At 42.9% G+C, this 23,635-nt stretch overlaps 1 protein-coding gene and 1 pseudogene across 1 annotated transcript in view; one reads left to right on the top strand and one right to left on the bottom strand.

Moving 5' to 3' along the window:
- Positions 1 to 9,759: 9,759 nt before the first annotated feature.
- Positions 9,760 to 23,635, bottom strand: part of LOC133074479 (GON-4-like protein) — a 42,737-nt gene continuing 28,861 nt past the window's right edge. The window contains 10 exon segments of the mRNA XM_061168412.1: positions 9,760 to 11,328; positions 12,186 to 12,370; positions 12,965 to 13,217; positions 13,809 to 14,021; positions 14,024 to 14,130; positions 15,673 to 15,708; positions 15,711 to 15,763; positions 15,765 to 16,756; positions 16,758 to 17,053; positions 17,428 to 17,590. Coding sequence (XP_061024395.1) covers positions 11,062 to 11,328; positions 12,186 to 12,370; positions 12,965 to 13,217; positions 13,809 to 14,021; positions 14,024 to 14,130; positions 15,673 to 15,708; positions 15,711 to 15,763; positions 15,765 to 16,756; positions 16,758 to 17,053; positions 17,428 to 17,590 — 2,565 coding nt within the window. The 3' untranslated portion in view covers positions 9,760 to 11,061.
- On the top strand, positions 17,817 to 18,718 carry LOC133040644 (large ribosomal subunit protein mL52-like; annotated as a pseudogene).

The raw sequence follows: 23,635 nt of genomic DNA, 5'->3' as shown, positions 1-23,635 counted from the left end.
TCACATCTGTACATGATTACCAAAAACACTATAGCTTTGACTAGGCAGACCTTTGTCAGCAATATAATGTCTCTGTTTTTTAATGTGCTGTCCAGGTTTGTCATTAACTTTCCTTCCAGGGAGCAAGCAGCTTTAATTTCATGGCTCAGTCAATGTGCGCAGTGATTTTGGAGCCCAAGAAAAGAAACTCTGTCACTGTTTCCACTTTTTCCCCATCTATTTGCCATGAAATAATCAGACCAGATGCCATGATATTAGTTTTCTGAATGTTGAGTTTTAAGCTAGCTTTTTCACTCCCCTCTTTCACCTTCATCAAGAGCCTTTTTAGGACTTCCCTGGTGGTACAGTAGTTGAGAATCTGCCTGTCAATGCAGGGGACATGAGTTGAATCCCTGGTGTGGGAAGAGTCCATATGCCAAGGGGCAACGAAGCCCATGGGCCACAGTTACTGACCATGCTGCCCTAGAGCCCCTGCTCTACAAGAGAAGCCACTGCAATAAGAAGCCCGCACACAGCAGCTAGAGAGTTGTACCTGCTTGCCGCAACTAGAGAAAGCCTGCACACAGCAATGAAGACCCAGTGCAACCAAAAATAAATAAGTAAAGAGCCTTTTTAGTTCTTCTTCACTTTCTGCCATAAGAGTGGTATCATCTGCATATCTGAGGTTGTTGATATTTCTCCCAGCAATCACGATTACAGCTTGTGATTCATCCAGCCTGGCATTTCACATGATGTACTCTGCATATCAGTTAAATAAACAGGGTGACAATATACAGCCTTGTTGAACCAGTCTGTTGTTCTATCTGTTGCTTCTTGACCTGCATACAGGTTTCTCAGGAGACAGTAAGGTGGTCTGGTATTCCCGATCTATTTAAGAATTTTCCAGTTTGTTGTGATCCACACAAAGGCTTTAGCATAGTCAATGAAGCAGAAGTAGATGTTATTCTCGAATTTCTTGCTTTCTCTATGATCCAACAAATGTTGGCAATTTGATCTCTGATTCCTCTGCCTTATCTAAACCCAGCTTGTACTCCTGGAAGTTCTCAGTTCATGTACTGCTGAAGCCTAGCTTGAACCCTAGCTTGAAGAATTTTGAGCATAACCTACTAGTATGTGAAATGAGTGCAACTGTATGACAGTTGGAACATTCTTTGGCCTTGCTGAACATTGTTGTTCTTTGGGACTGGAATGAAAACTGACCTTTTCCAGTTCAGTGGCCACTGCTGAGTTTTCCAAATTTACTAATATATTGAGTACAACACTTTAATAGCATCATCTTTTAGGATTTTAAATAGCTCAGCTGGAATTCCATCACCTCTACTAGTTTTTGTTTGCAGTAATGCTTCCTAAGGACCACTTGATTTCACACTCCGGGATGTCTCGCTCTAGGTGAGTGACCACATCGTTGTGGTGATGCAGGTCATTAAGACCTTTTAAAATATAGTTCTTCTATGTATTCCTGCCACCCCTTCTTAATCTATTCTACTTCTGTTAGATCCTTACCATTTCTGTCCTTTATCATGCCCATCCTTGCATGAAATGTTCCCTTGATGTCTCTGACCTTCTGTGGAACATCCTCCTGAAACCAGACACAGGTCATGGCCTTATGTAACAGTTGAGGTAAATGGGTTCCCACATAGAAGGGTGACCTATAACACTTACCGGGCTGCTTTATGTGAAACACAAATCAGTATAAGCAAACCAAGTCCACAGTGCTAAGGACCGTTTACATTTAAGGTAATTATTGATATGTATGTTCCTACTGCCATTTTCTTGTTTAGAGTTTGTTTTTGTGAGTCTCTTTCTTGTGTTTCCTGCTGGAGAAGTTCCTTTAGCATTTGTTGTAAGGCTGCTTGGGTGGTGCTCAATTCTGTTAGACTTTGTTTGTCTATAAGGCTTTTAATTTTCACCATTAAATCTGAATGAGATCCTTACTGGGTAGAGTAATCTGGGTTGTAGGTTTTTTTCTTTCATGACTTTAAAGATATCCTGCCACTCCTTTCTGGCCTGCAGTGTTTCTCTTGAAAAATCAGCTGTTGGCTTTATGTGGATTCTTTTGCATGTTAATTTTTGCTTTTCATGTTTTTTCTTTGTGTTTAGTCTTTGTTGGTTTGATTAATATGTGTCTTGGTGTATTTTTCTTTTGGCTTATCCTAAATAGGACTCTCTGGGCTTCCTGAATTTTGGTGGCTATTTCCTTTCCCATGTTAGGGAATTTTTTGACTATAATCTTCTGAAATATTTTCTCATGTGTTTTTCTCTTCTTTTTCTGTGCTGTGCTTAATCACTCAGTTGTGTCCAACCCTTTGTGACCCCATGGACTGTAGCCTGCCAGGCTTCTCTGTCCATGGGGTTTCCCCAGGCAAGAATACCGAAGTGGATTGCTATACCCTCCTCCAGGAGATCTTCCCAACCCAGGAATCAAACCCAGGTCTTCCACATTGCAGGCAGATTCTTTACCATCTGAGCCACCAGGGAAGATGCTTCTTCTTCTGGGATCCCTATAATTCAAATGTTTGTGTTTAATATTGTCACGGAGATCTCTGAAACTGTCTTCAAATCTTTTCATTTTTTTTTCTGCTCTTTGGCAGTTATTTTTATCATTCTATCTTCCAACTCACTTACTCATTCTTCTGCCTCAGTAGTTCCATTAATTCCTTCTAGAGCATGTTTAATTTTTAGTGATTGTGTTGTCACTGGTTATTCTTTATTTCTTCTAGGTCTTTGTTAAATGTGTCAAACGTTTCTTGCATTTTATCAATTCTTTTTTCAATATTTTGAAAATTTTTTACTATCATTATTCTAAATTGTTTTTCAGATGGATTGCCTATTTCCTCTTCATTAATTTGGTCTTGTAGTTTATTTACCTTGCTCCTTCATCTGTAACATATTTTTTTGGTCTTTCCGTGTTTAGTTTTTTGTTTTTTTTTTATGGGTGGGACTGTGTTCCTGTCTTATTATTGTTTCGCCTGAGGTTCCCAGCATGGAGTTTGCAGGCAGTTGGGTAGAGCCAGGTCTTGGTGTTGATATGTGAGCCTATGTGATGTCTCACTCTGATTAATATTCCTTGGGGCCTGACATCTTCAGTTATTCCAACAATTTGGACTCAGTACTCCTGCCTCAGGGGCTAAGGCCTGATATCTGGCCCTGTGAACCAGGATCCCACAGACTGTGGAGTGTGGAGGAGAAAAAAGAGAGAAAGAGGAAAAAAAAGTGGGGGGGGATGGAGGCAGAACAATAACAAAGAATAAGATAACCACTGAAGGGTAAAACTGGACTCCAATAACAAAGAGAAGAAAAAAAATATATATATATACACACACATACACACAAATAAATAAAAAATGAGAAAAATAAGAGTGAGCAGAATAATAACAAGCGTTAAAAAAATAATAGAATAAGTTTAGAAAACTAACAGAAATAGTAGAAAAAATAAGAATACATATTTACACTAGAGAATAAAGTCAAACTCCACTGGGAAACAGTAAAAACAAAACAAAAAGGTAGAAAAAACCTTGGTTGTGAAGGGTTGGACTTAGGTATGGAAGGGCTAGACAGTGGCAGTATTTAGGTGAAGGTGGGATTTAGGTGGGGGTGGGATTCTAATTCAAGCCCAAGCCTCCAGAAAAGGCTGGGTGAGGGTGAGGGGCAGCCCTGGCTTCATCCAGCCAAGGGGGCCTCTTAAGTGCCTCTGGCTTTAGGGTGCAGAGGATAAGGCATGGGGTCCCCAGGATTCCCGGGGCTATAGGTGGGGGGACACCACATGGATTCTCTTCACCTCCACACCCATGGGGACCCTTCCCCAGCCAGCCCCGAACAGTTTCCCCTCCCTCCTACACCTCCAGGACATTCGTGGGCAGAGGGTGCCCTCAGAGATGACCTTGGAGGACAGAGGGAACCCTAGAGGACAGAATTGTGTCCCCAGAAGGCAGGTGGGTTGGCCTGGAGTGCTGAGGGGGGCCCAGAGGGAGGGGAACCCTAGAGGATGGAGCGGGCCCCCAGGAGAAGAAAGGAACTGGAGGGTACAGGGGGTCATGGATGGTGATTGCCCAGTCTAGAGGTAAGACAGGGCCCCTGGAAGGGAAGCAGGACAAGACAGATTACCTCAGTGATCTCCTGGGGAAAGCAGTCTGCACAGTTCTGGAGGGCCTGCCTTGATGGTCTTTTGGTGGTGTGAGGGGTTCTCTGCAAAGTAAATTTCCAGTTGCTGAAGAAACTTGTGACTCTTCTCAAAAGCCTGCTGCTCTTCAAACAACCAGAGTGGAAAGAGGGCAAAAGAGGAGTCATCTATACAGCTTGACCGGGACTTGAGGGCTCTAATGACAAGGCTTGTTACTGAGTCTAAGCTTGCTCTGCACCACATGAGAGGCCAATAAACCCAAGGGAGGAGGTGTTCAGGTAAGGGATATGCCTTTATTCGGAAAGCCAGCTGACCAAGATGGCAGACTAATGTCTCAAAATAACCTTCTTGGCAGGCATGCCAGGTTCTTTTAGGAATCAGAGATGGGGGAGATAAGGAAACAAAGTAAAAAGACCATTTAATTCTTGTAAATATCTTCTAGAATGGCAAGCCTCAGGCAGAGTTAGAGTATCTCTTTGTGAGCTAAACAAAGGCACTTTAGCTTAAGGGTCAGGCAGAAGGGGCAAGGTTCTCTGAGGCAGGCCACTATATATGTTTATAATAACAAAACCAGGAAAAACAAAGGTTACAGTCAAAGAAATAGATCCAGCATGGAGTCAAAATTAACACTTCCTGATTAGAATTCCCCACTGTCAATGTCCATCCCACAATCTTGTGGGAAAAGCAGGTGACAACTATTCTTTTTGTCAGATGGATCTCTCTGGGAGTGTCTGCCATCAGTGCCAGGGCTCCAGATGTTGAGATTTGTCTGTCTTTATTCCTCCTGGAAAAGTGTCCACCTTACACCTATAGACTTAGAAATACTAAACTTAAACCCAAGGGGCAGCATCTCAAGTTAACAAATTTAGTGCTTTTCTAGCCATGGGAAGACGCCAAGAGTCAGGGCTCATTAAATCATTTACGTATATATATATATGTATGTATATATATATATATATATATGCATTTCAGCTATCTGGGGCCTATAATCCTACAGTCTCAGAGTTTCCTCAGAATTCACCATAGGGAGTGATTGCAGTCTGATTTCCCTTCCTTGGGGCTCACTGGCTCACGCTGAAGTGTTGTAATCATTGATTGTGGGAAATACTCCATTTCTCAGATTCTCCCCTCTTGGTCAGGAACTGGATCAATATTTGGGAGGCACTTCATAATCAAATTTTGTCCCATGGTGCTGGGAGGCACATCCTAGATCAGGCAAAAATACTTGGTATGTCACTCTGGGTGTTAAATTTTGGACCAGGCCCCATCAAAAATTAAAATTCTCTGGATCCTGTCTAACTATTAATATTATCCAGGAAACATTTTCTCTTGTTGCTTCTTCCCATGCCCAGAATCACACTATTATAATTATTCCTTAAACAGTGTTTAGTCATAGAAGTTTTGTTGGAGGCCTGATTTACACATTGGCTACTGCAAGAGATAACAGTCTTATAAATTAGACAGAATATAAATAATGCAGCTAGTAACAATGACAATGACAGTGCAGTCAGAAGACAAAAAGCATGGTTTGAAAACAAAGAACAAATTTAAACAATGATTAGCATAACTTTGTAATCCAGTTACAATAACTGAAAGACCAAAGCAGTCATAACTGATTCAATGAGCTATTAGCTGTTTCACTATACTGGCAGTGTGTACCTATACATACCTGGCTTAATCTTTGAGACAAGCATATGCTACTGGCAGGATCAACCAGACAGGAAAAGGTAAGTATTTCAATTTCTCTCATAAAAGGTACAATTTACCAAGTTACTGTAAGTCATAATTAGTTTACGGAGAAAGTTTTTCATATACCTGGAGAACACATATTTAAACCAATAATCCTTTTAGATAGAAACCATAAAAATTACAACCATATTTACCAGTTTACTCAGTCTTACATAACTAATCTTTTTTGTTAACAGCTTTGTAAAGTCATCAGGTTTCCCATTAGAATTCATCAATTTCTTTCTTCAGTGCAGCATTATGGTCTGAAAATCAGAAACTTGTATTTAAAGTTCTTTTTACAAATCTTGAGGAGACATTTTTGCAAAGGCATTACTGTGAAAGCATAACTGCCCACAAAGAAACCTTAAAAAAAGCATAGCTGAAATTTGATTACAATGCAATTAACAAAGCAGTCCAACCACTGCTGTGACACAACACTTTCAGAAAATAACTACAATTCTGACTGACAACAATCTACCAGGATACATCAGATTCTCAGGAACTCCATACAATCTCTAGAATATCTGTACCATTTACCATATAACTTAAAAGTTTATTACCCATTTGAAAACACATCCCTTGTACTTTAATAGACCAAGAGAAACTAATTAGTTTAAGTATCTCCCCTTGGTCACCTAACGGGCCCTTTGAAGCACCCCAAAATTAGGAACTTTGTTATAATTTGACTTGGGAAGCCCAGTCAAAGGAACAGCTAAAAAGACATTTTAAAATACAAATGGGACCATAGGTCACTGTGAAACTCGGCCAAAGTGACAATAAAAGATTTCAACAGCAAATATAGATTACTTAAAAGGTATATAAACTGAAAATCTGTTATCAAAGTCAGTTTAGCATCTTCAGAAACCTGTCTTAACAGAGAGAAAAGTCAGATTTACGTTTTGTACCAGCTTACTTTACAAGTCTATTTACTCCATTGTGTGTGCTAAATCACTTCAGTCATTTACTCCATTAAACTTGTTTTAAACTTAGTCAATCCTGACCGGTAGTGTATAAAACCATCTGGGGGGTCCATTTTTAAAAAATATTTTGTTTATTTATTTAGGCTGCACTAGGTCTTAGTTGCGGCATATGGGATCTAGCTCCCTGACCAGGGATCAAACCTGGGCCCCCTGCATAAAGAGCAGAGTCTTATCTGCTAGACTACCAGTGAAGTACCCCCTTGGGGTCCATTTTTCATAAACCTTTCATCACTTTATTTTAGTACAATTTTAACTTTTAAGTTGTAGAATATCTGGAGAGATCTAAAACATATATTTCTAAAGGTTCACTCAAAAACACTTATTTATGTATTTTTTTCAAAAGTTTCTTTACATTGAGTTATTATCCTTGCTGACAAATTTGCTTATTTAGCTTATATTAAACCTAGGCACACTGAAAGTATTATACTTATTATTATATTTAATGTTGATAACTCAAGACATGCCTATCAGATCAACTGACTTAAACATGAATACTAGGTACTAATTTAATATTGAATATTTCCCAATTCACATGAAACTGAAATTTATGTAGCTTAATTTCTCTTGTATTTAGAATCGTTTGGTTTGTAAGTATTAACTTTTGTTTAAGCCAGTCACATAGAGCTCTTTTACATATCAACCGTGGCAATCTTACCCAAAGACAAAGACACATACAGACACACGAGGCCTCAGTTCTAATTTGAAGATTTCAATCCTGAGTCAGGTACAGCAGTGTAAAACCCATCAGTTTACAAAGAGGTTGGATTAGAAGTTGGCTTTCTTACAGATGGAACAATTCAAGCTCACTTGACTAGACAGCTAAATATTTGCAGAAAAAGCATTTAAGATTTGTTTGCCTTGGATAAGCTGATTTTTATTTCCCCATTTTAAAATTTGCATCTCAAAGATATAGGCAAGTTCTTCCTAGGAAAACTTTGTTTTCCTCTCCTTTCCGGAAAGAATTGAGTGGCCACCCCAACGAAACCAAAGGACTGACATAGCCATTCACCCATGCTAAAAAGCTTCATTCCTCCTCCTCTAGCCTAGGGGTAGAAGGCCTCTCAGGAAGGCCCAGAAGTTAACACCCATGCTCCTGAAAATCTATCTAGACTGAAGGGGAAAAAGACAAAGGCAACAGGGAAGACATGCTAAGGAATCTGCCTTGTAATCTTGCCAGAAAAGTGGCAGCTAGGGGGAAATGGGGTCAGTGTTTTGCTTGAACCAATATGTTCCTGAGTTGCTTGGAAGCTGTCTTGCTGGGGGCGGACATCAACTGTCTGATCCGATCCACATCCCACTTATCCTATCATGGAATCTTCAAGCGGCAGACTCCCTAATGGCTTTTAAGTGTCTGACCCGTAACCACATGATATTAATTGGTCTGGTCCTTAGCTCAAGGGAGGAAGAGGAAAAGAGAGCCCTCATCTCCTGGGCGGCAGCTACTGGGGCACACTGCGTGGTGGACCTTTGGAATACACAGAAGAGTAAGCCAGGCCAGAGTTCCTCAATTGCTTCCATAGCTATTCACCTGTTCGCAGAGGGTTCCAAGAGAAAGAAGCAAGAAATTTTAAAAGAAGCCTTTGAGGAAACCGTTAGTACCAGATATCTGTGCGTGACCAAAGAAACCAGAAAAAAAACAAAACCTAGCCAGTCAGAAAGTCACTATAATGTGACTTCCCAGACCCATTAGACCTATGATCTTCCTCCAAAAGGTCAGTTTTCCTTCACGGGGGAAGCTCCCCAAACTGGAGCTGAAGCTCCCCACTGACAAATTTACCTGGGGCTCCTGTAGGGGAAATTCAAATTGGACATCTCAAGTCCAAGGGAATCCTCGGAGTTGTTCATTATCAGAGTGTTCCTCTCCTTTGCAAGGCACTTCTAACTGTTTGATTGTAATATATGCACCCCAAAGAGTTTTCCTTCAAGAGAGATGAAATATTTCCCATTCTTTAAAATTGATAACACTAAAACACAAAAGACATAGGCAAATTTCAACACAAACAGCACAAATTGCATTGATGGACAGATGAATGGGTTGTCAATTCTGGTAAATAAATTTACCCTACAAAAATGTAGGGTAAGTCAGTCATTTCAGTCATGTCTGACTCTTTACAACTCCATGGACTGATGGTTCACCAGGCTCCTCTGTCCATGGGATTCTCCAGGCAAGAATACTGGAGTGGGTTGCCATTTCCTTCACCAGGGGACCTTCCCAATCCAGGGATCGAACCCATTTCTCTTACATCTCCTGCATTGGTAGGTGGGTTCTTTACCACAAGCGCCACCTGTGAAGCCCCTACAAAAATGAACTAGTTCCAATTAGGGTAGGCTTACCCCCAGAAGAACTAGTTCCCAATGAACTGGTTCCAACTGAAGTGGTCCACCACATCCCACCACAACAGGGTACCCCAATCAAACTGGCTTGTATCAAAGAGGAAAAAGCACAAATTGAGGGGGGAATATGTTCCTGGTGTGCAAACCAAAGCAATCTACCCTACAAAACTGAGGTCATCAACTCATAACACAAAAAGGGCACACAAAACCACAAACAAATGAACCAGGTATCAAGTTGGGTAGATTTAGCCTAAAAATGCAGTTTTTTGGTTCCTTGTCTCAACTGCCAAGCACTGGGGCAGTTGGCACCATTTCAGGGAACCTCAAAATAGAGGTCCTCAAAACAAATGGTTCTGGCAGCTACTTTGGGCCTTATCTCAATTCTCCTTGATAGGGGCTGGCTAGCCACGATCAGCAAGGCTTCTGGACTGGCTTGCTAAATTTGTTAGTCCAAGATCTCTCTGCTTGCCACATGAGAGGCCAATAAATCCAAGGTATGAGGTGTTCAGGCAAAGGCTACAACTTTATTTGGAAAGTCAGCTGACCAAGAAGATGGCAGACTAATAATCTCAAAATAACCATCTTGTCAGGGTATGCTGCCAGGTTCTTCTATGAATCAGAGATGAGTGAGATGAGGAAACAAAGTAAGAAGATCATTTAATTCTTGCAAGTATCTCCTAGAATGGCAAGCCTCAGGCAGGGCGAGGTATTAGTTCTTCCTTACAGTCATTCACAGGTGGGCAGGGTCAGATTATCTCTCTGTGAGCTAAACAAAGGTATTTTTGTTTAAGAGTCAGGCAGATGGGACAGGGTTCTCTGAGGCAGACCGTTACATATGCTTATAATAACAAAAATAGCAAAAACAAGGGTTAAAGTCATAGATCAAGCATGAAGCCAAAATTAACCTTTCCTGGTTACAGGCTCTGGTTTACAAAGATGAGATCTTTGTTTTTTTGGCCTCACCAGGCAGCTTGTGGTATCTTAGTTCCCCAACCAGGGATCAAACCTGGGACCCAGCAGTGAAAGTGTCAAGTCCTAACAACTGGACCACCAGAGAATTCCTTGTGAGATCTTTCTTAAGACCCTAGCATCTATCCACCTTGGGTTTCTGGGGTCTGTGAACACAAGAAAACTAAAATGGAAATCAAAGATTCCAGAGTTATATATCTCAAGTTGCTTACTGTTTCCAGAACTGTGCAATCAGACACATTTCACAGTCTACAGAGAATTCTCACATATATACTCATTTGATCCTCATAATAATACAGAAAATTATGTATAATCATCTGATCACCATTTAACTGTTTAAAGACTATCAGTTTAATATCATATCCTTTATTCCTGTGTTTACCCATCATGACAAGAAAATCAGAACTACTGGGATATGCTTCAAGTTCAAACACTTATTCTCAAACATTTCAAATGTTACCTAACCATAGTGGCCTTCCCAGACCACTGTGTATAAAACTGCAACATAATCACTATAAAGCAAGATATATTTTTACTGTTTATATATTTTATCATTTTTATAATATATATATTTTTTCAATATACAATATTCTGTTTACTACTTGACTTTCCCCATGAGAATATAAGCTCCATGAAGGCAAGGATTTTATTATTTTATAATTACTACATTCCAATACCTAGAACTCTGCCTGAAACAGCAGGTACTTAATAAATATTTGTTGAACAAAAGCCTATTTTGCAACAGTGAGGTGCAGAGTTACGATGTACCTAAGGTCTCCACTGGCAACAAAGGTCAAACCCTTCACTCTATATGGAGATAACAGGAGTTGGGGAGACCATCCCTTGAAAAGGAGGAGGCTCTTGTGACCCTGGACTAAGGGAAAGCTATCTATGGAAACAGCCAGGCGTCTGGAACAGTCCTGATCAACACTACCCAAGCCTAGTCTTGCTCTGACCCAGGGATCCTAGTGTGTGGTCTTTGCCCCCCTCTCTACTTACTAATCCACTGGCCAGTGCTTGCTCAGGTAACAGGAAAGCAGCAAAGTCCTTCAACAGCTGAGGCCAGTCTTGGAGCAGAATTTGCAGGCTCTTGTAGAGATCCACAGCTGTCTGCCTCTGAGTGCTTGACTCAAACTCATAGATGACCTGAAGGAAGTCTTCATACTTGCCAGGGATGTGCTGCAGGGCTTCTCGGACCTATATGAGAGGACTTTCAATCATCCAGTCCCCTTTCATTGGGCCCCAAGAAACGATGGGAGAAGGAGGAAGAGTTACTGTTAAAGAGCTCCAGATAATCCGTCAGAGGCTACTCCTCTGACAGGTCCTAGATCTGATGATTAATGGAAGCCACAGGGCCATGAGCAGGGCAGAGCTCTTTTTCTGACAGTGAGGAGTGGAAAAATTTCCATTTTCCAGGGACCACAGTGCTACCTGCAAAATCAGGTAAACTTTTCTCTAGCTCACAGCCTGGACCTCTCCTCCCTGGTTTTCACCTCCATGTTGAAATAGATAAGGAGTGCTTGGTACATATATTTCAGCATGGTATCATCTGAGGGTAAATAATACGTAAATTAGGAATGTTAGTAAAATATCAGGAGACAAGAAAAACCATGACAATCACTGCTAGGACTCCACTTTGCTGGGAGTATAAAGGAACCAGGTGGTTACCAAAAGAATGAGATAGGGACCGCTGCCACAAACAGGCTGGTTCATGACTCTGAAGATCACTGAGGTCCACTTTCTGGTCAGTGTACCAAATGTCTATTTTCTCCAGCCAAGGGCTCAGTTAAAGTCTTTATTAGCCCACCCTCACACTGATGATGGTGGCTATCACCTTTCCTCACTTCTGGGGCAACAGAGGGGTGGTATGCCTGGGCAGTAACAATAAATCTGTTGATGACTAAACTTGGTGTCCTTGTGGTTTCACTCACAGTTCTTTTGGTATTTCCAGGAAAATAAAGGTAGAAGCACAGAAGGCTACTGTGCAGCCTGAAAGGCAGACTTCATTTTAAAAACGGAGGGGCTGGTAGGAACAGGAAGCAGCATTTGCCTACCCTGCTCAGATAAGCCTGAGCAAAGGCCAAATCCTTCTGCTCCCGGAGTGGATCTCGCTCGAGGATGTCCTCATCATACAGTAACAGCAGCTTGGCGGTGTCCTTGCTGGCCCGGGCCCGACTGCCCCGCTTGCTGCGAGCGCGATGATTACTCCGGCCCTTTCCTGCAGCTTTGATGCTCTCTCCTTAGCATACAGCTGTTTTTCTGTACCTGCGCCCTCTGCTCTCCCCAACCCACCAGCGGCACCCCACCCCCATCCAAGTCCTATTCAAAACTACATAGTAAATTGGCAGAAAAGCTGCTGGAAAAATGCTACGATAGGTGACATCTGTCCCTGTCAAGTCAGCTCTATGGAGAGTCAACAGCATGACTGCATTAACTGGGATAATAATTAGATGCTTAGCTACTGCATATTGAACACAGAAGTCTAAGTGTGGTCTGATGCTGGGCTCTCAAAGAACTATGTCCTGGTGAGGAACAAGCAGTACTTTCTGAAATAAACATTGCTCTTGGCCTCATATATGACTGATGAATTAAGAACCAGTAGAAAACCCTGCATGAACAGAGTAGAAATCTAGCAGCTGATGAGAGACAAATTTTTAATTTCTGAGAATCTCTTCTCTGCAATGGCAGCAGGTTAAACATCTATTTGGGAGTAGGGAGACTGGCAGTTTCTTCTAGAAACTGGAACCTGTTTTATAAGCCTGTCACTCTGCACATGTCCCTGAGTCAATGAGGCCTCCTGAGACCTGTCCCCACTCAGGCCTGTCCTACTCACCCAGTGGGGTCCTGCTGGTCTCCACTTCTGGAGCGGCCTTCGGGGAGGCACAGCTAACAGGTGGCTTCTTGGCAAGGTCTCCAATGGCTTCATCCATCATTTCATCCTCTTTCTGCAGGATTTCCATACTTTCTGCCTCTTCCTACTCTTCTTTCTCAGGCTGAGTTGTCTTCTGGGAGTTCTCTTCCTCAGACTCACCCTCCTGACTCATGTACTTTTCAGCTGTGAACCAAGTCAGTTTCTCCATTGTTTCCTGAAAAACCCCCAAACAGTATGCATGAGGGATATAAGGGCTCACCATGGGCTGCTTATAGAGTGTTTCAGAAGGAACTGAGGTTAATTAATTGGTGAGGGAGGTTGGAAGACAATGGGTTTTTTTCCCGGGGATTTTGGAGGTTTGTTTTTTTTTTTTTTTTCTCTCCTCTTCTTTTCATTTTTTTTGGCCACGCTGTGCAGCTTAAGAGATGTAAGTTCCCTGACCAGGGACTGATGCCAGGCTCCAGCAGTGAAAGCGGCAAGTCCTAATCACTGGGCCATCAGGGAATTCCTGAGCAGATGTGTTTTGAAACATCTCCCTGAAGATAATTGTCCTTTGCCAGGGTCCATGCTTATGATCCTTTTTCTTTTTTGTGGTTATTTACATTGTGCTCAGGTGATTCAATTTAATGTAAATGAGTTTAAATCAAATATAATAAGAAACACTTAACTCTTTCTCTCTCCTCTCACCAAAGACAAAAATGATTTTAGGACTATCTCTAGTGCAAAAAGCAAGCAAGTGGCCTATCAATAAATTAAATCTACTACTGAATCCACAAAATATTGAAGAATATTGCTGAAGTCTCGCCTGGAGTTCTGGGACAGAGAGCACAGATTCCTTAGAAGCTGATGACATCTCGTCTTCCTCATCCTGGGTAAGGTCGTCAAAGTCCTCTTCTTCCTCTGGCCCATCCTTCTCCCTGCAGTTTCTGGCCCAGCTGGGTCCCACTGACTGACCATCAACTCTGGATAAGTCTTCAGGCTTCCTTGGGGAAGGAAGCACCACCTTCCTTGGGGGGCTACCATTTCAGGGTCAGTGGAGGATGAAGTATCCCTTGGGGACCTTTTGGTTACATCTCTTGAATTTCCTACATCAGGAGGCTCATGAGAAGCTGAAAGGATTTTATTAGGTTAATGAGAAAGTAATTGTGGTTTCAGACTGTAAATTGTAAATGATTATAACTAGGCTCAAACACACCTTTATTAATCAAAATATGAACTATTAAAATCAACACATTTTTGCCAATGACAAATATGTTTGTTTATTCCTGTAGCATAACAATTCATCCTTCAGGAGTAGAACTCTTAGAAAGCATTTTGTGCCTCCTGCTGGTTATGGAAGCATTTTTCCTGCCAAAAGCGTTATTGAGATGCTTGAAAAAGTGGCAATCGGTTGGTGAGAAGTTAGGGGAATATGGCATATGAGGCAAAACTTCATAGCTCAATTCGTTCAGCTTTTGAAGGGTTGGTTGTTCGATGTGCGGTCAGGCACTGTCATGGAGAAGAATTGGGCCCTGTTGAACTATGCTGACTGCAGGCATTGCAGTTTTTGGTGCATCACGCTGATTTGATGAGCATACTTCTCAGATGTAACAGTTTCGTCAGGATTCAGAAAGCTGTAGCGGATCAGATGGGCAACAGACCACCAAACAGTGACCATGGCCTTTTTTGGGTGCAATTTTAGCTCTGGGCAGTGTTTGGGAGCTTCTTCTTAGTCCAACCACTGAGCTGGTCCTCATCGGTTGTCATATAAAATCCACTTTTCATTACATGTCACAGTCCAATCGAGGAATGGTTCATTGTTGTTGCACACAGTAAGAGAAGGCGACACTTCAAAATGACAATATTTTTGATTTGTGGTCAGTTCATGAGATACCCACTTACTGAGCTTTTCACTGTTCCAATTTGCTTCAAATGTCATACAACTATAGAATGACTGACGTTGAATTCTTTGGTAACTTCTCCTATAGCTCTAAGATTAGCTTCAGTGATTGCTCTCCACTGGTTGTTGTCAACTTCTGATGGCTAGCCACTACCTTCTCATCTTCAAAGCTCTCATCTCCTTTGCAAAACTTCTTGAATCACCACTGCACTGTACATTCATTAATTCCTGGGCCAAATGCATTGTTGATGTTGTGAGTTGTCGCCACTGCTTTACAACCCATTTCAAACTCAAATAACAATTTGCTTTTTGACTAACATCATTTCCTAGTCTAAAATAAACATAAAATCCACAGCAAGTAATGTCATTAGCAAAAAACATAAAACAAGAAATTCAGGTTAAAATGATGTATAAAAATACACACATTTATTTAAGAATGTATTCCAATATCAAATAGCGAAGTTCAACAATATGAAAGTGCAATTAGTTTTGCACCAACCTAATAGCTGGATCAGAGAAGGCAATGGCACCCCACTCCAGTACTCTTGCCTGGAAAATCTCATGGACGGAGGAGCCTGGCGCGCTGCAGTCCATGGGGTCGCAAAGAGTCGGACACGACTGAGCAACTTCACTTTCACTTTTCACTTTCATGCATTGGAGAGGAAATGGCAACCCACTCCAGTGTTTTTGCCTGGAGAATCCCAGAGACGGGGGAGCCTGGTGGGCTGCCATCTATGGGGTCGCACACAGTCGGACACGACTGAAGTGACTTAGCAGCAGCAGCAGCAATAGCTGGATGACTCCTCCTCCTCTTGTAGGCCTGTTCCTTCACCTCTCTAGACCCTCTTGACTCCTCACTTGGGAAGCCAGTGTCCAGTTCCCCAGGGTTCTTTGACTTCATAATGGATATCTTGATCCAGGGATCTACCATAGATGTCCTCCCCAGGGTCTTTAGGTTCCGTCTTAACGATCTCCTCTAAATCCTCAGGGCAAGTGTGCAGAGATTCCCGGAAGCCCTGAGGCAGGGGTTCAGGGGCCTGCCTCCCCTCCTCCGTTTTCACAGTGGTCCAGCCACAGGCACTGCTCTCCGACAGCTGCTCCTGGCACGCTCTGTCTGTAGCTAGAGGCCCTGGGCTGTGCTCCTCTTTGGGGAAGACAGCAGCACAGACAGGAGACGGTTCCCGAGGTTCTAGTTTGGGTTCGAGGCCTGGAAAGGCATTTTTCCCCTCAGCCAAAGGACAACCTGTGTCCACATTCACGGGGGCTTTATCTTCAGGGGTGGATGGTACAGAGAGATTCACAGAGGGGCCAGAGACAATTAAGGGGGGCATGGAGGAGGCCACAAGGGGCTGGTTCAACGCACAGGGGAAGGCAGTAGGGTTAACCAGCAGGGTGGTGATGGGGATGGTCTGAGGACTCCGGGCCACCGCTGCACTGACGGGCTGCACCATGTTGCAGCCGCTGCCGAGGCTCACAACCTTCACGGTCGCGGCGGGAACAGTGAAGAACACGGGCGCAGGGTGGATGAGAGGGGCAGGCTTCAGACAGAGAGAGGCCTTGGGTCCCTTTCTCTTGGAGGCTCTCCGTTTCACACATGGCTTTCGAAACTTCGAAGAAGCAAGTGAAGGCAGCATTAGCTTCGGCACAGGGGCGGAGGACAGCAGGGTCTGCGGCTCAGGCAGAGGGAAGCTGGTCCTGGCCTCAGCAGCTGCAGCTGGCAGTGCTGCTGGAGACTCAAAACTGTCCCCCCCGGGGGCCCCCAGAGGAGGGCCACCTGGCACTGCCTGTAAGACCGTGGCTGGCTGGATCAGGGGAGGAATCCGGACCACCATTTTGCTTGGAGGGGCTTCTGAGTGAGATGACTTAGCTGGTGTCTATCTCAGAGCTGAAGCTAGGCAGGAAACAGGGGCTGGGTCTGATAAGGAGAGGTTTCAGGGCTGACAGCGGCTTCTGTCTCCAGGCATTCCTAGAAAAACGGTTGGCAACTGGCTTCAGCTTCAGGACTACACCCTCAGGCAGTAGCAGTGGATACCGAGTTTCACTCTCCAGTTCTGAGCTGCCTTTTCCCAGGCCTGGGTCTGAGTTGATCTCAGTGGTTCCGGTCACATTTCCTACCTCTCTGACACCACCAGCTATGTGCCGCAGTTCCTCCTGGATGGACGGTAGATGGCCTATTGGGAATAAGAACACTCAGATCTAGCCCATGCCAGAATCAGAGAAAAATAAAAAAATAACTGGGTTTTCTAGATATTATGTGCCTTTCCAGGACAGTCTCAAGACATCTTTTTAAGAAGGATTTTTTTTGCAGGATAACACATATTTCTAAAAAGACTACATCCTGATTTTTTACTCTAGAAACTCCCCTCTGAATTTCCTTTAAGAAACTATCATGTTAACCACTATTTTCAAAAGGTTAGAGAATCATCAGGGTGAAGTGGGGTGGAGAAATAGGAGAGGAAAGGTGACTGAAGATTTCTTAAGTCCTAGTTCTACAGCTAAAGCAGCAGAGATGGAAAGCAGCCCTTCCTTGATGTTCTTGCCGGGCTCATGGTGACCTTCTGCTCCCGACACACCGAGGAGGAGGGCTGTACCTTTAACCAGAACGGAAGCCGGTGCTCCTCCCTCTCTACAGGCGGCTTCCACTGATGCGGCTGGATCTCTTCACAGCACTTCACTAAGATGGGCAGCTGTTTGGTCTTCTTATAACACTGAGTGTGAAGAAATAAAGCATGAGTCACATTCCTTCCAGAAACACTGCATTCATCAGTTGGGGAAGTGTGGTGGGCCGTGGTCTGAGACACACACACACACACACACATACATATATATATATACACAAACAGCATATAGTGACTGCTCTGCATTTCAAATTAAGCTAATCTCCAATTAATAAATATTTTATTACTACTTAGTATTTTCTGATAAGCTCCATTCTGGTCACCAGAAGGGAAAAGTTTAGGTCACAGAGAAAAGGAAGCAGATGGTCAGAATCATCTCACCTAAAATTTGTTCCTGCAAATGGAAGTGCCTTATTAATCCTTATCCTGGCCACATGGAAGCTTCCTTTTAGGCAAATAATGGTGCAAGGAACTTTGGGAGGGAAGGAAAGAAGAACAGAGAGACTGAGACAGCTCACTTTTAAGAGTGAATGAAGAGGGGAACTGAGCTTACCCTGACAATAAGCACTAGGCACTGTGCTACAAGCCAAGCATACAAATAAGGAGGCAGTTCCTGCTCTCAAGGAGCTCACAGTGGAAGAGACAGTCAAGTAGAAACCAACGATGAGGTGGCCCAGTGATGAACGATCCGCCTTCCAATGCAGGGGACTAGGGTTCAATGCCTGCTCAGGGAACTAAGATCTCACATGCCTCAGGGCAACTACACCTGCACATCACAACTACTGATCAAGCCTGCACAAAGACCCATGATGCCAAAATTTTTTTTAAAAAAGAAAGAAACCACTAATAACATTCTATGTAAGAAAGGTTACAGTACTTCCGGCTCCTGCGCCTCAGCATGGCTGCTTTGGGTATACTGCTCTCTACAGGTGTCCGGAGACTGCACTGCGGCGCCGCGGCTCGGGCAGGCAGCCAGTGGCGACTCCGATGGCCGCCCTGCTCCTCCAATGAAAGGCCAGCTTCGAAGAAAAGCCCAAAGGGAAAAGTTTGCGAGACGAGTTGTACTGCTGTCACAGGAAATGGATGCTGGATTACAGGCATGGCAGCTCAGACAGCAGGAGAAGTTGCAGGAAGAAAAAAGGAAGCAGCAGAATGCTCTTAAACCCAAAGGGGCTCTACTGCAAAACCCACGACCAAGTCAATAAAAAAGCAACTCCAGTCTCCCTTAAAAAAAAAAAAAAGAAAGGTTACAGATGGGCACAAAAAATGACACAGAACTCAAACATAGAAATTTAAGATTTTTCTGGACTAGGTCCAACTACAAATAAACCTTAAAGAAACAGAGTTTGCTAAATGAAGCAAGGGAGGACAAAATATACTTCATTTTCAAAATCACAAATGTGTTTAAAGAACACAAAGAGGTCAGTCTGGTTACCGTCAAAGAATTGTCAGAGGCAAACAGGAGAGGCCTTCTGCACATGCCAAGCCGTCTCCACTCTACGCTAAAGGAATAAAGGTGGCTGTGGCAGCAATGTGAAGGATGGAATCAGTGGAGCCTGAATCAGAGACACTTGTTAGAAAAATACTACATTAATGTAGGTGCAACTTAGTTCAGGTGCTCAACCAAGGCCACAGGCAACAGAGCAGGAAACAGAGGAAGAATGCCGAGGACTTAGTGACAGACAGACAGATGGTAAGGATCCAGCAGGAGTCAAGGACAACTCCTAGGTTTATAGCTCGAGAAAATGTCTAGTCAGTAATGTCGTACACAAAGAACAGATCCAATAAAGTGTAATTGGGGGAGGGGAGTTAGCTGTTGGTGGTGGTAGCAGTGGCAACAATCGGAGGCTGCAGAGCAACATACAGTTCAGTCTGAGGAGTCAGTGAGGCAACTGAGCCAAGAATTCCTAGAAACAGTTGACTTCACTACTCTGGACCTCTGAAGAGAAATCTGGGCCAAAGACACAGATCTGAAAATCATGAAGAGACAGAACACCAACAATCATGAATCTGGGGGAGACCCCATGCTGCAAAACTACTATGTAACACGGACATTTAAGGGCAGAGTTCACGAGAGAGCAGCCCGAGATAAAAGTCCTAGTATCACAGTAGATAGGAGTATAGGAGTTTTAAAACCAGAACCTATAATTTTCTGAAGTAAAGTTTATCAAGTACCTGGCGTAATTAGTAAAACTAGACACATAGTAAGGCATATTATCTTGAAATTTCAAAACACTGAAGAAACAGGAAAAATCCTACGTACTGCCGGAGGGAGAGAAAAAATCACGTATCATAAAAAGGTTCAGTAGTCAAAAGGGCATCAAATTTCTAAAGAGCCAGTGCTAGAAACTAGAAGAAAATGGAGTCCTTAAAGTGTTCTGATAAAAGTGATTTTCAACCTAGAATGTTAGACCCACTGATGTGGGAGAACAGACATACAGACATAGTTCAAACTTTTAATTTTGAGTAAATATAGATTCATAGACAGGTCTTATGTACACTTGTTACACAGTAACAATAGTTATATATACAAAACAGGTATACAGTACAATAGCAAACTAGGAAATTATAATATGGGTCATGTCATGTCATAATACACGATGAATACAAGCAGTTTAAATCTAAAAATTTGTTTCTCAAGCACTCAACCTCAGAATGCGACTAGGATGTGCTCCACTAAAACAAGGGAAAAGAGATGTGGGGTTAAAGAAATAAGAGGATCTGGACTTCCCTGGTGGTCCAAAGGTTAAGAACCTGCCTGACAGTGCAGAAGACACAGGTATGATCCCTACTTCTGGAAGATTCCACATGTCACAGGGCAACTAAGCCCATTCACCAAAACTACTGAGTTCGTGTTCCAGAGCCAATACACTGCAACTACTGAAGCCTGAGCAGCCTAGAGCCCGTACTCCACAACAAGAGAGGCCATCGCAATGAGAAACCCATCAGTTCAGTTCAGTTCAGTCGCTCAGTCGTGTCCGACTCTTTGCAAACCCAAGAATCGCAACATGCCAGGCCTCCCTGTCCATCACAAACCCCTGGAGTTTACTCAAACACATGTCCATCGCGTCAGTGATGCCATCCAACCATCTCATCCTCTGTCGTTCCCTTCTCCTCCTGCCCCCAATCCCTCCCAGCATCAGGGTCTTTTTCAATGAGTCAACTCTTCACATGAGGTGGCCAAAGTATTGGAGTTTCAGCTTCAGCATCAGTCCTTCCAATGAGCACCCAGGACTGATCTGCTTTAGGATGGACTGGTTGGATCTCCTTGCAGTCCAAGGGACTCTCAAGAGTCTTCTCCAACACCACAGTTCAAAAGCATCAATTCTTCAGTGCTCAGTTTTCTTCACAGTCCAACTCTCACATCCATACATGACCACTGGAAAAACCATAGCCTTGACTAGATGGACTTTTGTTGGCAAAGTAATGTCTCTGCTTTTTAATATGCTATCTAGGTTGGTCATAACTTTCCTTCCAAGGAGTAAGAGTCTTTTAATTTCATGGCTGCAATCACCATCTGCAGTGATTTTGGAGGCCAAAAAAATAAAGTCTGACACTGATCACACGGACCACAGTCTTGTCGAACTCAATGAAACTAAGCCATATTGTGTGGGACCACCTAAGACAGACGGGTCATGGTGGAGAGGTCTGACAGAATGTGGTCCAGTGGAGAAGGGAATGGCAAACCACTTCAGTGTTCTTGCCTTGAGAACCCCATGAACAGTATGAAAAAGCAAAATGATAGGATACTGGAAAAGGAACTCCCTAGGTCGGTAGGTGCCCAATATGCTACTGGAGATCAGTGGAGAAATAACTCCAGAAAGAATGAAGGGATAGAGCCAAAGCAAAAACAATACCGCGTTGTGGATATGACTGGTGATAGAAGCAAGGTCCAATGCTGTAAAGAGCAATATTGCATAGGAACCTGGAATGTTAGGTCCATGAATCAAGGCAAATTGGAAGTGGTCAAACAGAAGATGGCAAGAGTGAATGTCAACATTCTAGGAATCAGCGAACTAAAATGGACTGGAATGGGTGAAATTAACTCCAATGACCATTATATCTACTACTGTGGGCAGGAATCCCTTAGAAGAAATGGAGTAGCCATCATAGTCAACAAAGGAGTCTGAAATGCAATACTTGGATCCAATCTCAAAAACGACAGAATGATCTCTGTTCGTTTCCAAGGCAAACCATTCAATATCACAGTAATCCAAGCCTATGCCCCAACCAGTAACGCTGAAGAAGCTGAAGTTGAACAGTTCTAACAAGACCTACAAGACCTTTTAGAACTAATATCCAAAAAAGATGTGCTTTTCATTATAAGGGATTGCAATACAAAAGTAGGAAGTCAAGAAACACCTGGAGTAACAGGCAAATTTGGCCTTGGAGTACGGAATGAAGCAGGGTAAAGGCTAGTAGAGTTTTGCCAAGAGAACACACTGGTCATAGCAAACACCCTCTTCCAACAACACAAGAGAAGACTCTACACATGGACATCACCAGATGGTCAACACCGAAATCAGATTGATTATATTCTTTGCAGCCAAAGATGGAGAAGCTCTATATAGTCAGCAAAAACAAGACCGGGAGCTGACTGTGGCTCAGATCATGAACTCCTTATTGCCAAATTCAGACTTAAACTGAAGAAAGTAGGGAAAACCACTAGACCATTCAGGTATAACCTAAATCAAATCCCTTATGACTATACAGTGGAAGTGAGAAATAGATTTAAGGGACTAGATCTGATAGACAGAGTGCCTGATGAACTATGGACGGAGGTTCGTGACATTGTACAGGAGACAGGGATCAAGACCATCCCCATGGAAAAGAAATGCAAAAAGGCAAAATGCTTGTCTGAGGAGGCCTTACAAATAGCTGTGAAAAGAAGAGACATGAAAAGCAAAGGAGAAAAGGAAAGATATTCCCATTTGAATGCAGAGTCCCAAAGAATAGCAAGGAGAGATAAGAAAGCCTTCCTCAGCGATCAATGCAAAGAAATAGAGTAAAGCAACAGAATGGGAAAGACTAGAGATCTCTTCAAGAAAATTAGAGATACCAAGGGAACATTTCATGCAAAGATGGGCTCAATAAAGGACAGAAATGGTATGGACCTAACAGAAGCAGAAGATATTAAGAAGAGGTGGCAAGAAGACACAGAAGAACTGTACAAAAAAGATCTTCATGATCCAGATACTCACGATGGTGTGATCACTCACCTAGAGCCAGACATCCTGGACTGTGAAGTCAAGTGGGCCTTAGGAAGCATCACTATGAACAAAGCTAGTGGAAGTGATGGAATTCCAGTTAAGCTATTTCAAGTCCTAAAGGATGATGCTGTGAAAGTGCTGCACTCAATATGCCAGCAAATTTGGAAAAGTCAGCAGTGGCCACAGGACTGGAAAAGGTCCGTTTTCATTCCAATCCCAAAGAAAGGCAATGCCAAAGAATGCTCAAACTACTGCACAATTGCACTCATCTCACACGCTAGTAAAGTAATGCTCAAAATTCTCCAAGCCAGGCTTCAGCAATATGTGAACTGTGAACTTCCAGATGTTCAAGCTGATTTTAGAAAAGGCAGAGGAACCAGAGATCAAATTGCCAACATCCTATGGATCATCGAAAAAGCAAGAGTGTTCCCGAAAAACGAATATTTCTGCTTTATTGACTACGCCAAAGCCTTTGACTGTGTGGATCACAATAAACTGTGGAAAATTCTGAAAGAGATGGGCATACCAGACCATCTGACCTGCCTCTTGAGAAACCTATATGCATGTCAGGAAGCAACAGTTAGAACTGGACATGGAACAGCAGACTGGTTCCAGATAGGAAAAGGAGTACATCAAGGCTGTATATTGTCACCCTGCTTATTTAACTTATATGCAGAGTACATCATGAGAAATGCTGGGCTAGATGAAGCACAAGCTGGAGTCAAGATTGCTGGGAGAAATATCAATAATCTCAGATATGCAGATGACACCACCCTTATGGCAGAAAGTGAAGAGGAACTAAAAAGCCTCTTGATGAAAGTTAAAGAGGAGAGTGAAAAAATTGGCTTAAAGCTCAACATTCAGAAAACTAAGATCATGGCATCTGGTCCCATCACTTCACGGGCAATAGATGGGGAAACAGTGG

Source organism: Dama dama, chromosome 20 (assembly GCF_033118175.1).
Source record: "Dama dama isolate Ldn47 chromosome 20, ASM3311817v1, whole genome shotgun sequence".
Lineage (NCBI taxonomy): Eukaryota > Metazoa > Chordata > Mammalia > Artiodactyla > Cervidae > Dama > Dama dama.
The sequence above is the reverse complement of the archived record's forward strand: the minus strand, read 5'-3'. Positions and strand labels throughout refer to the sequence as shown.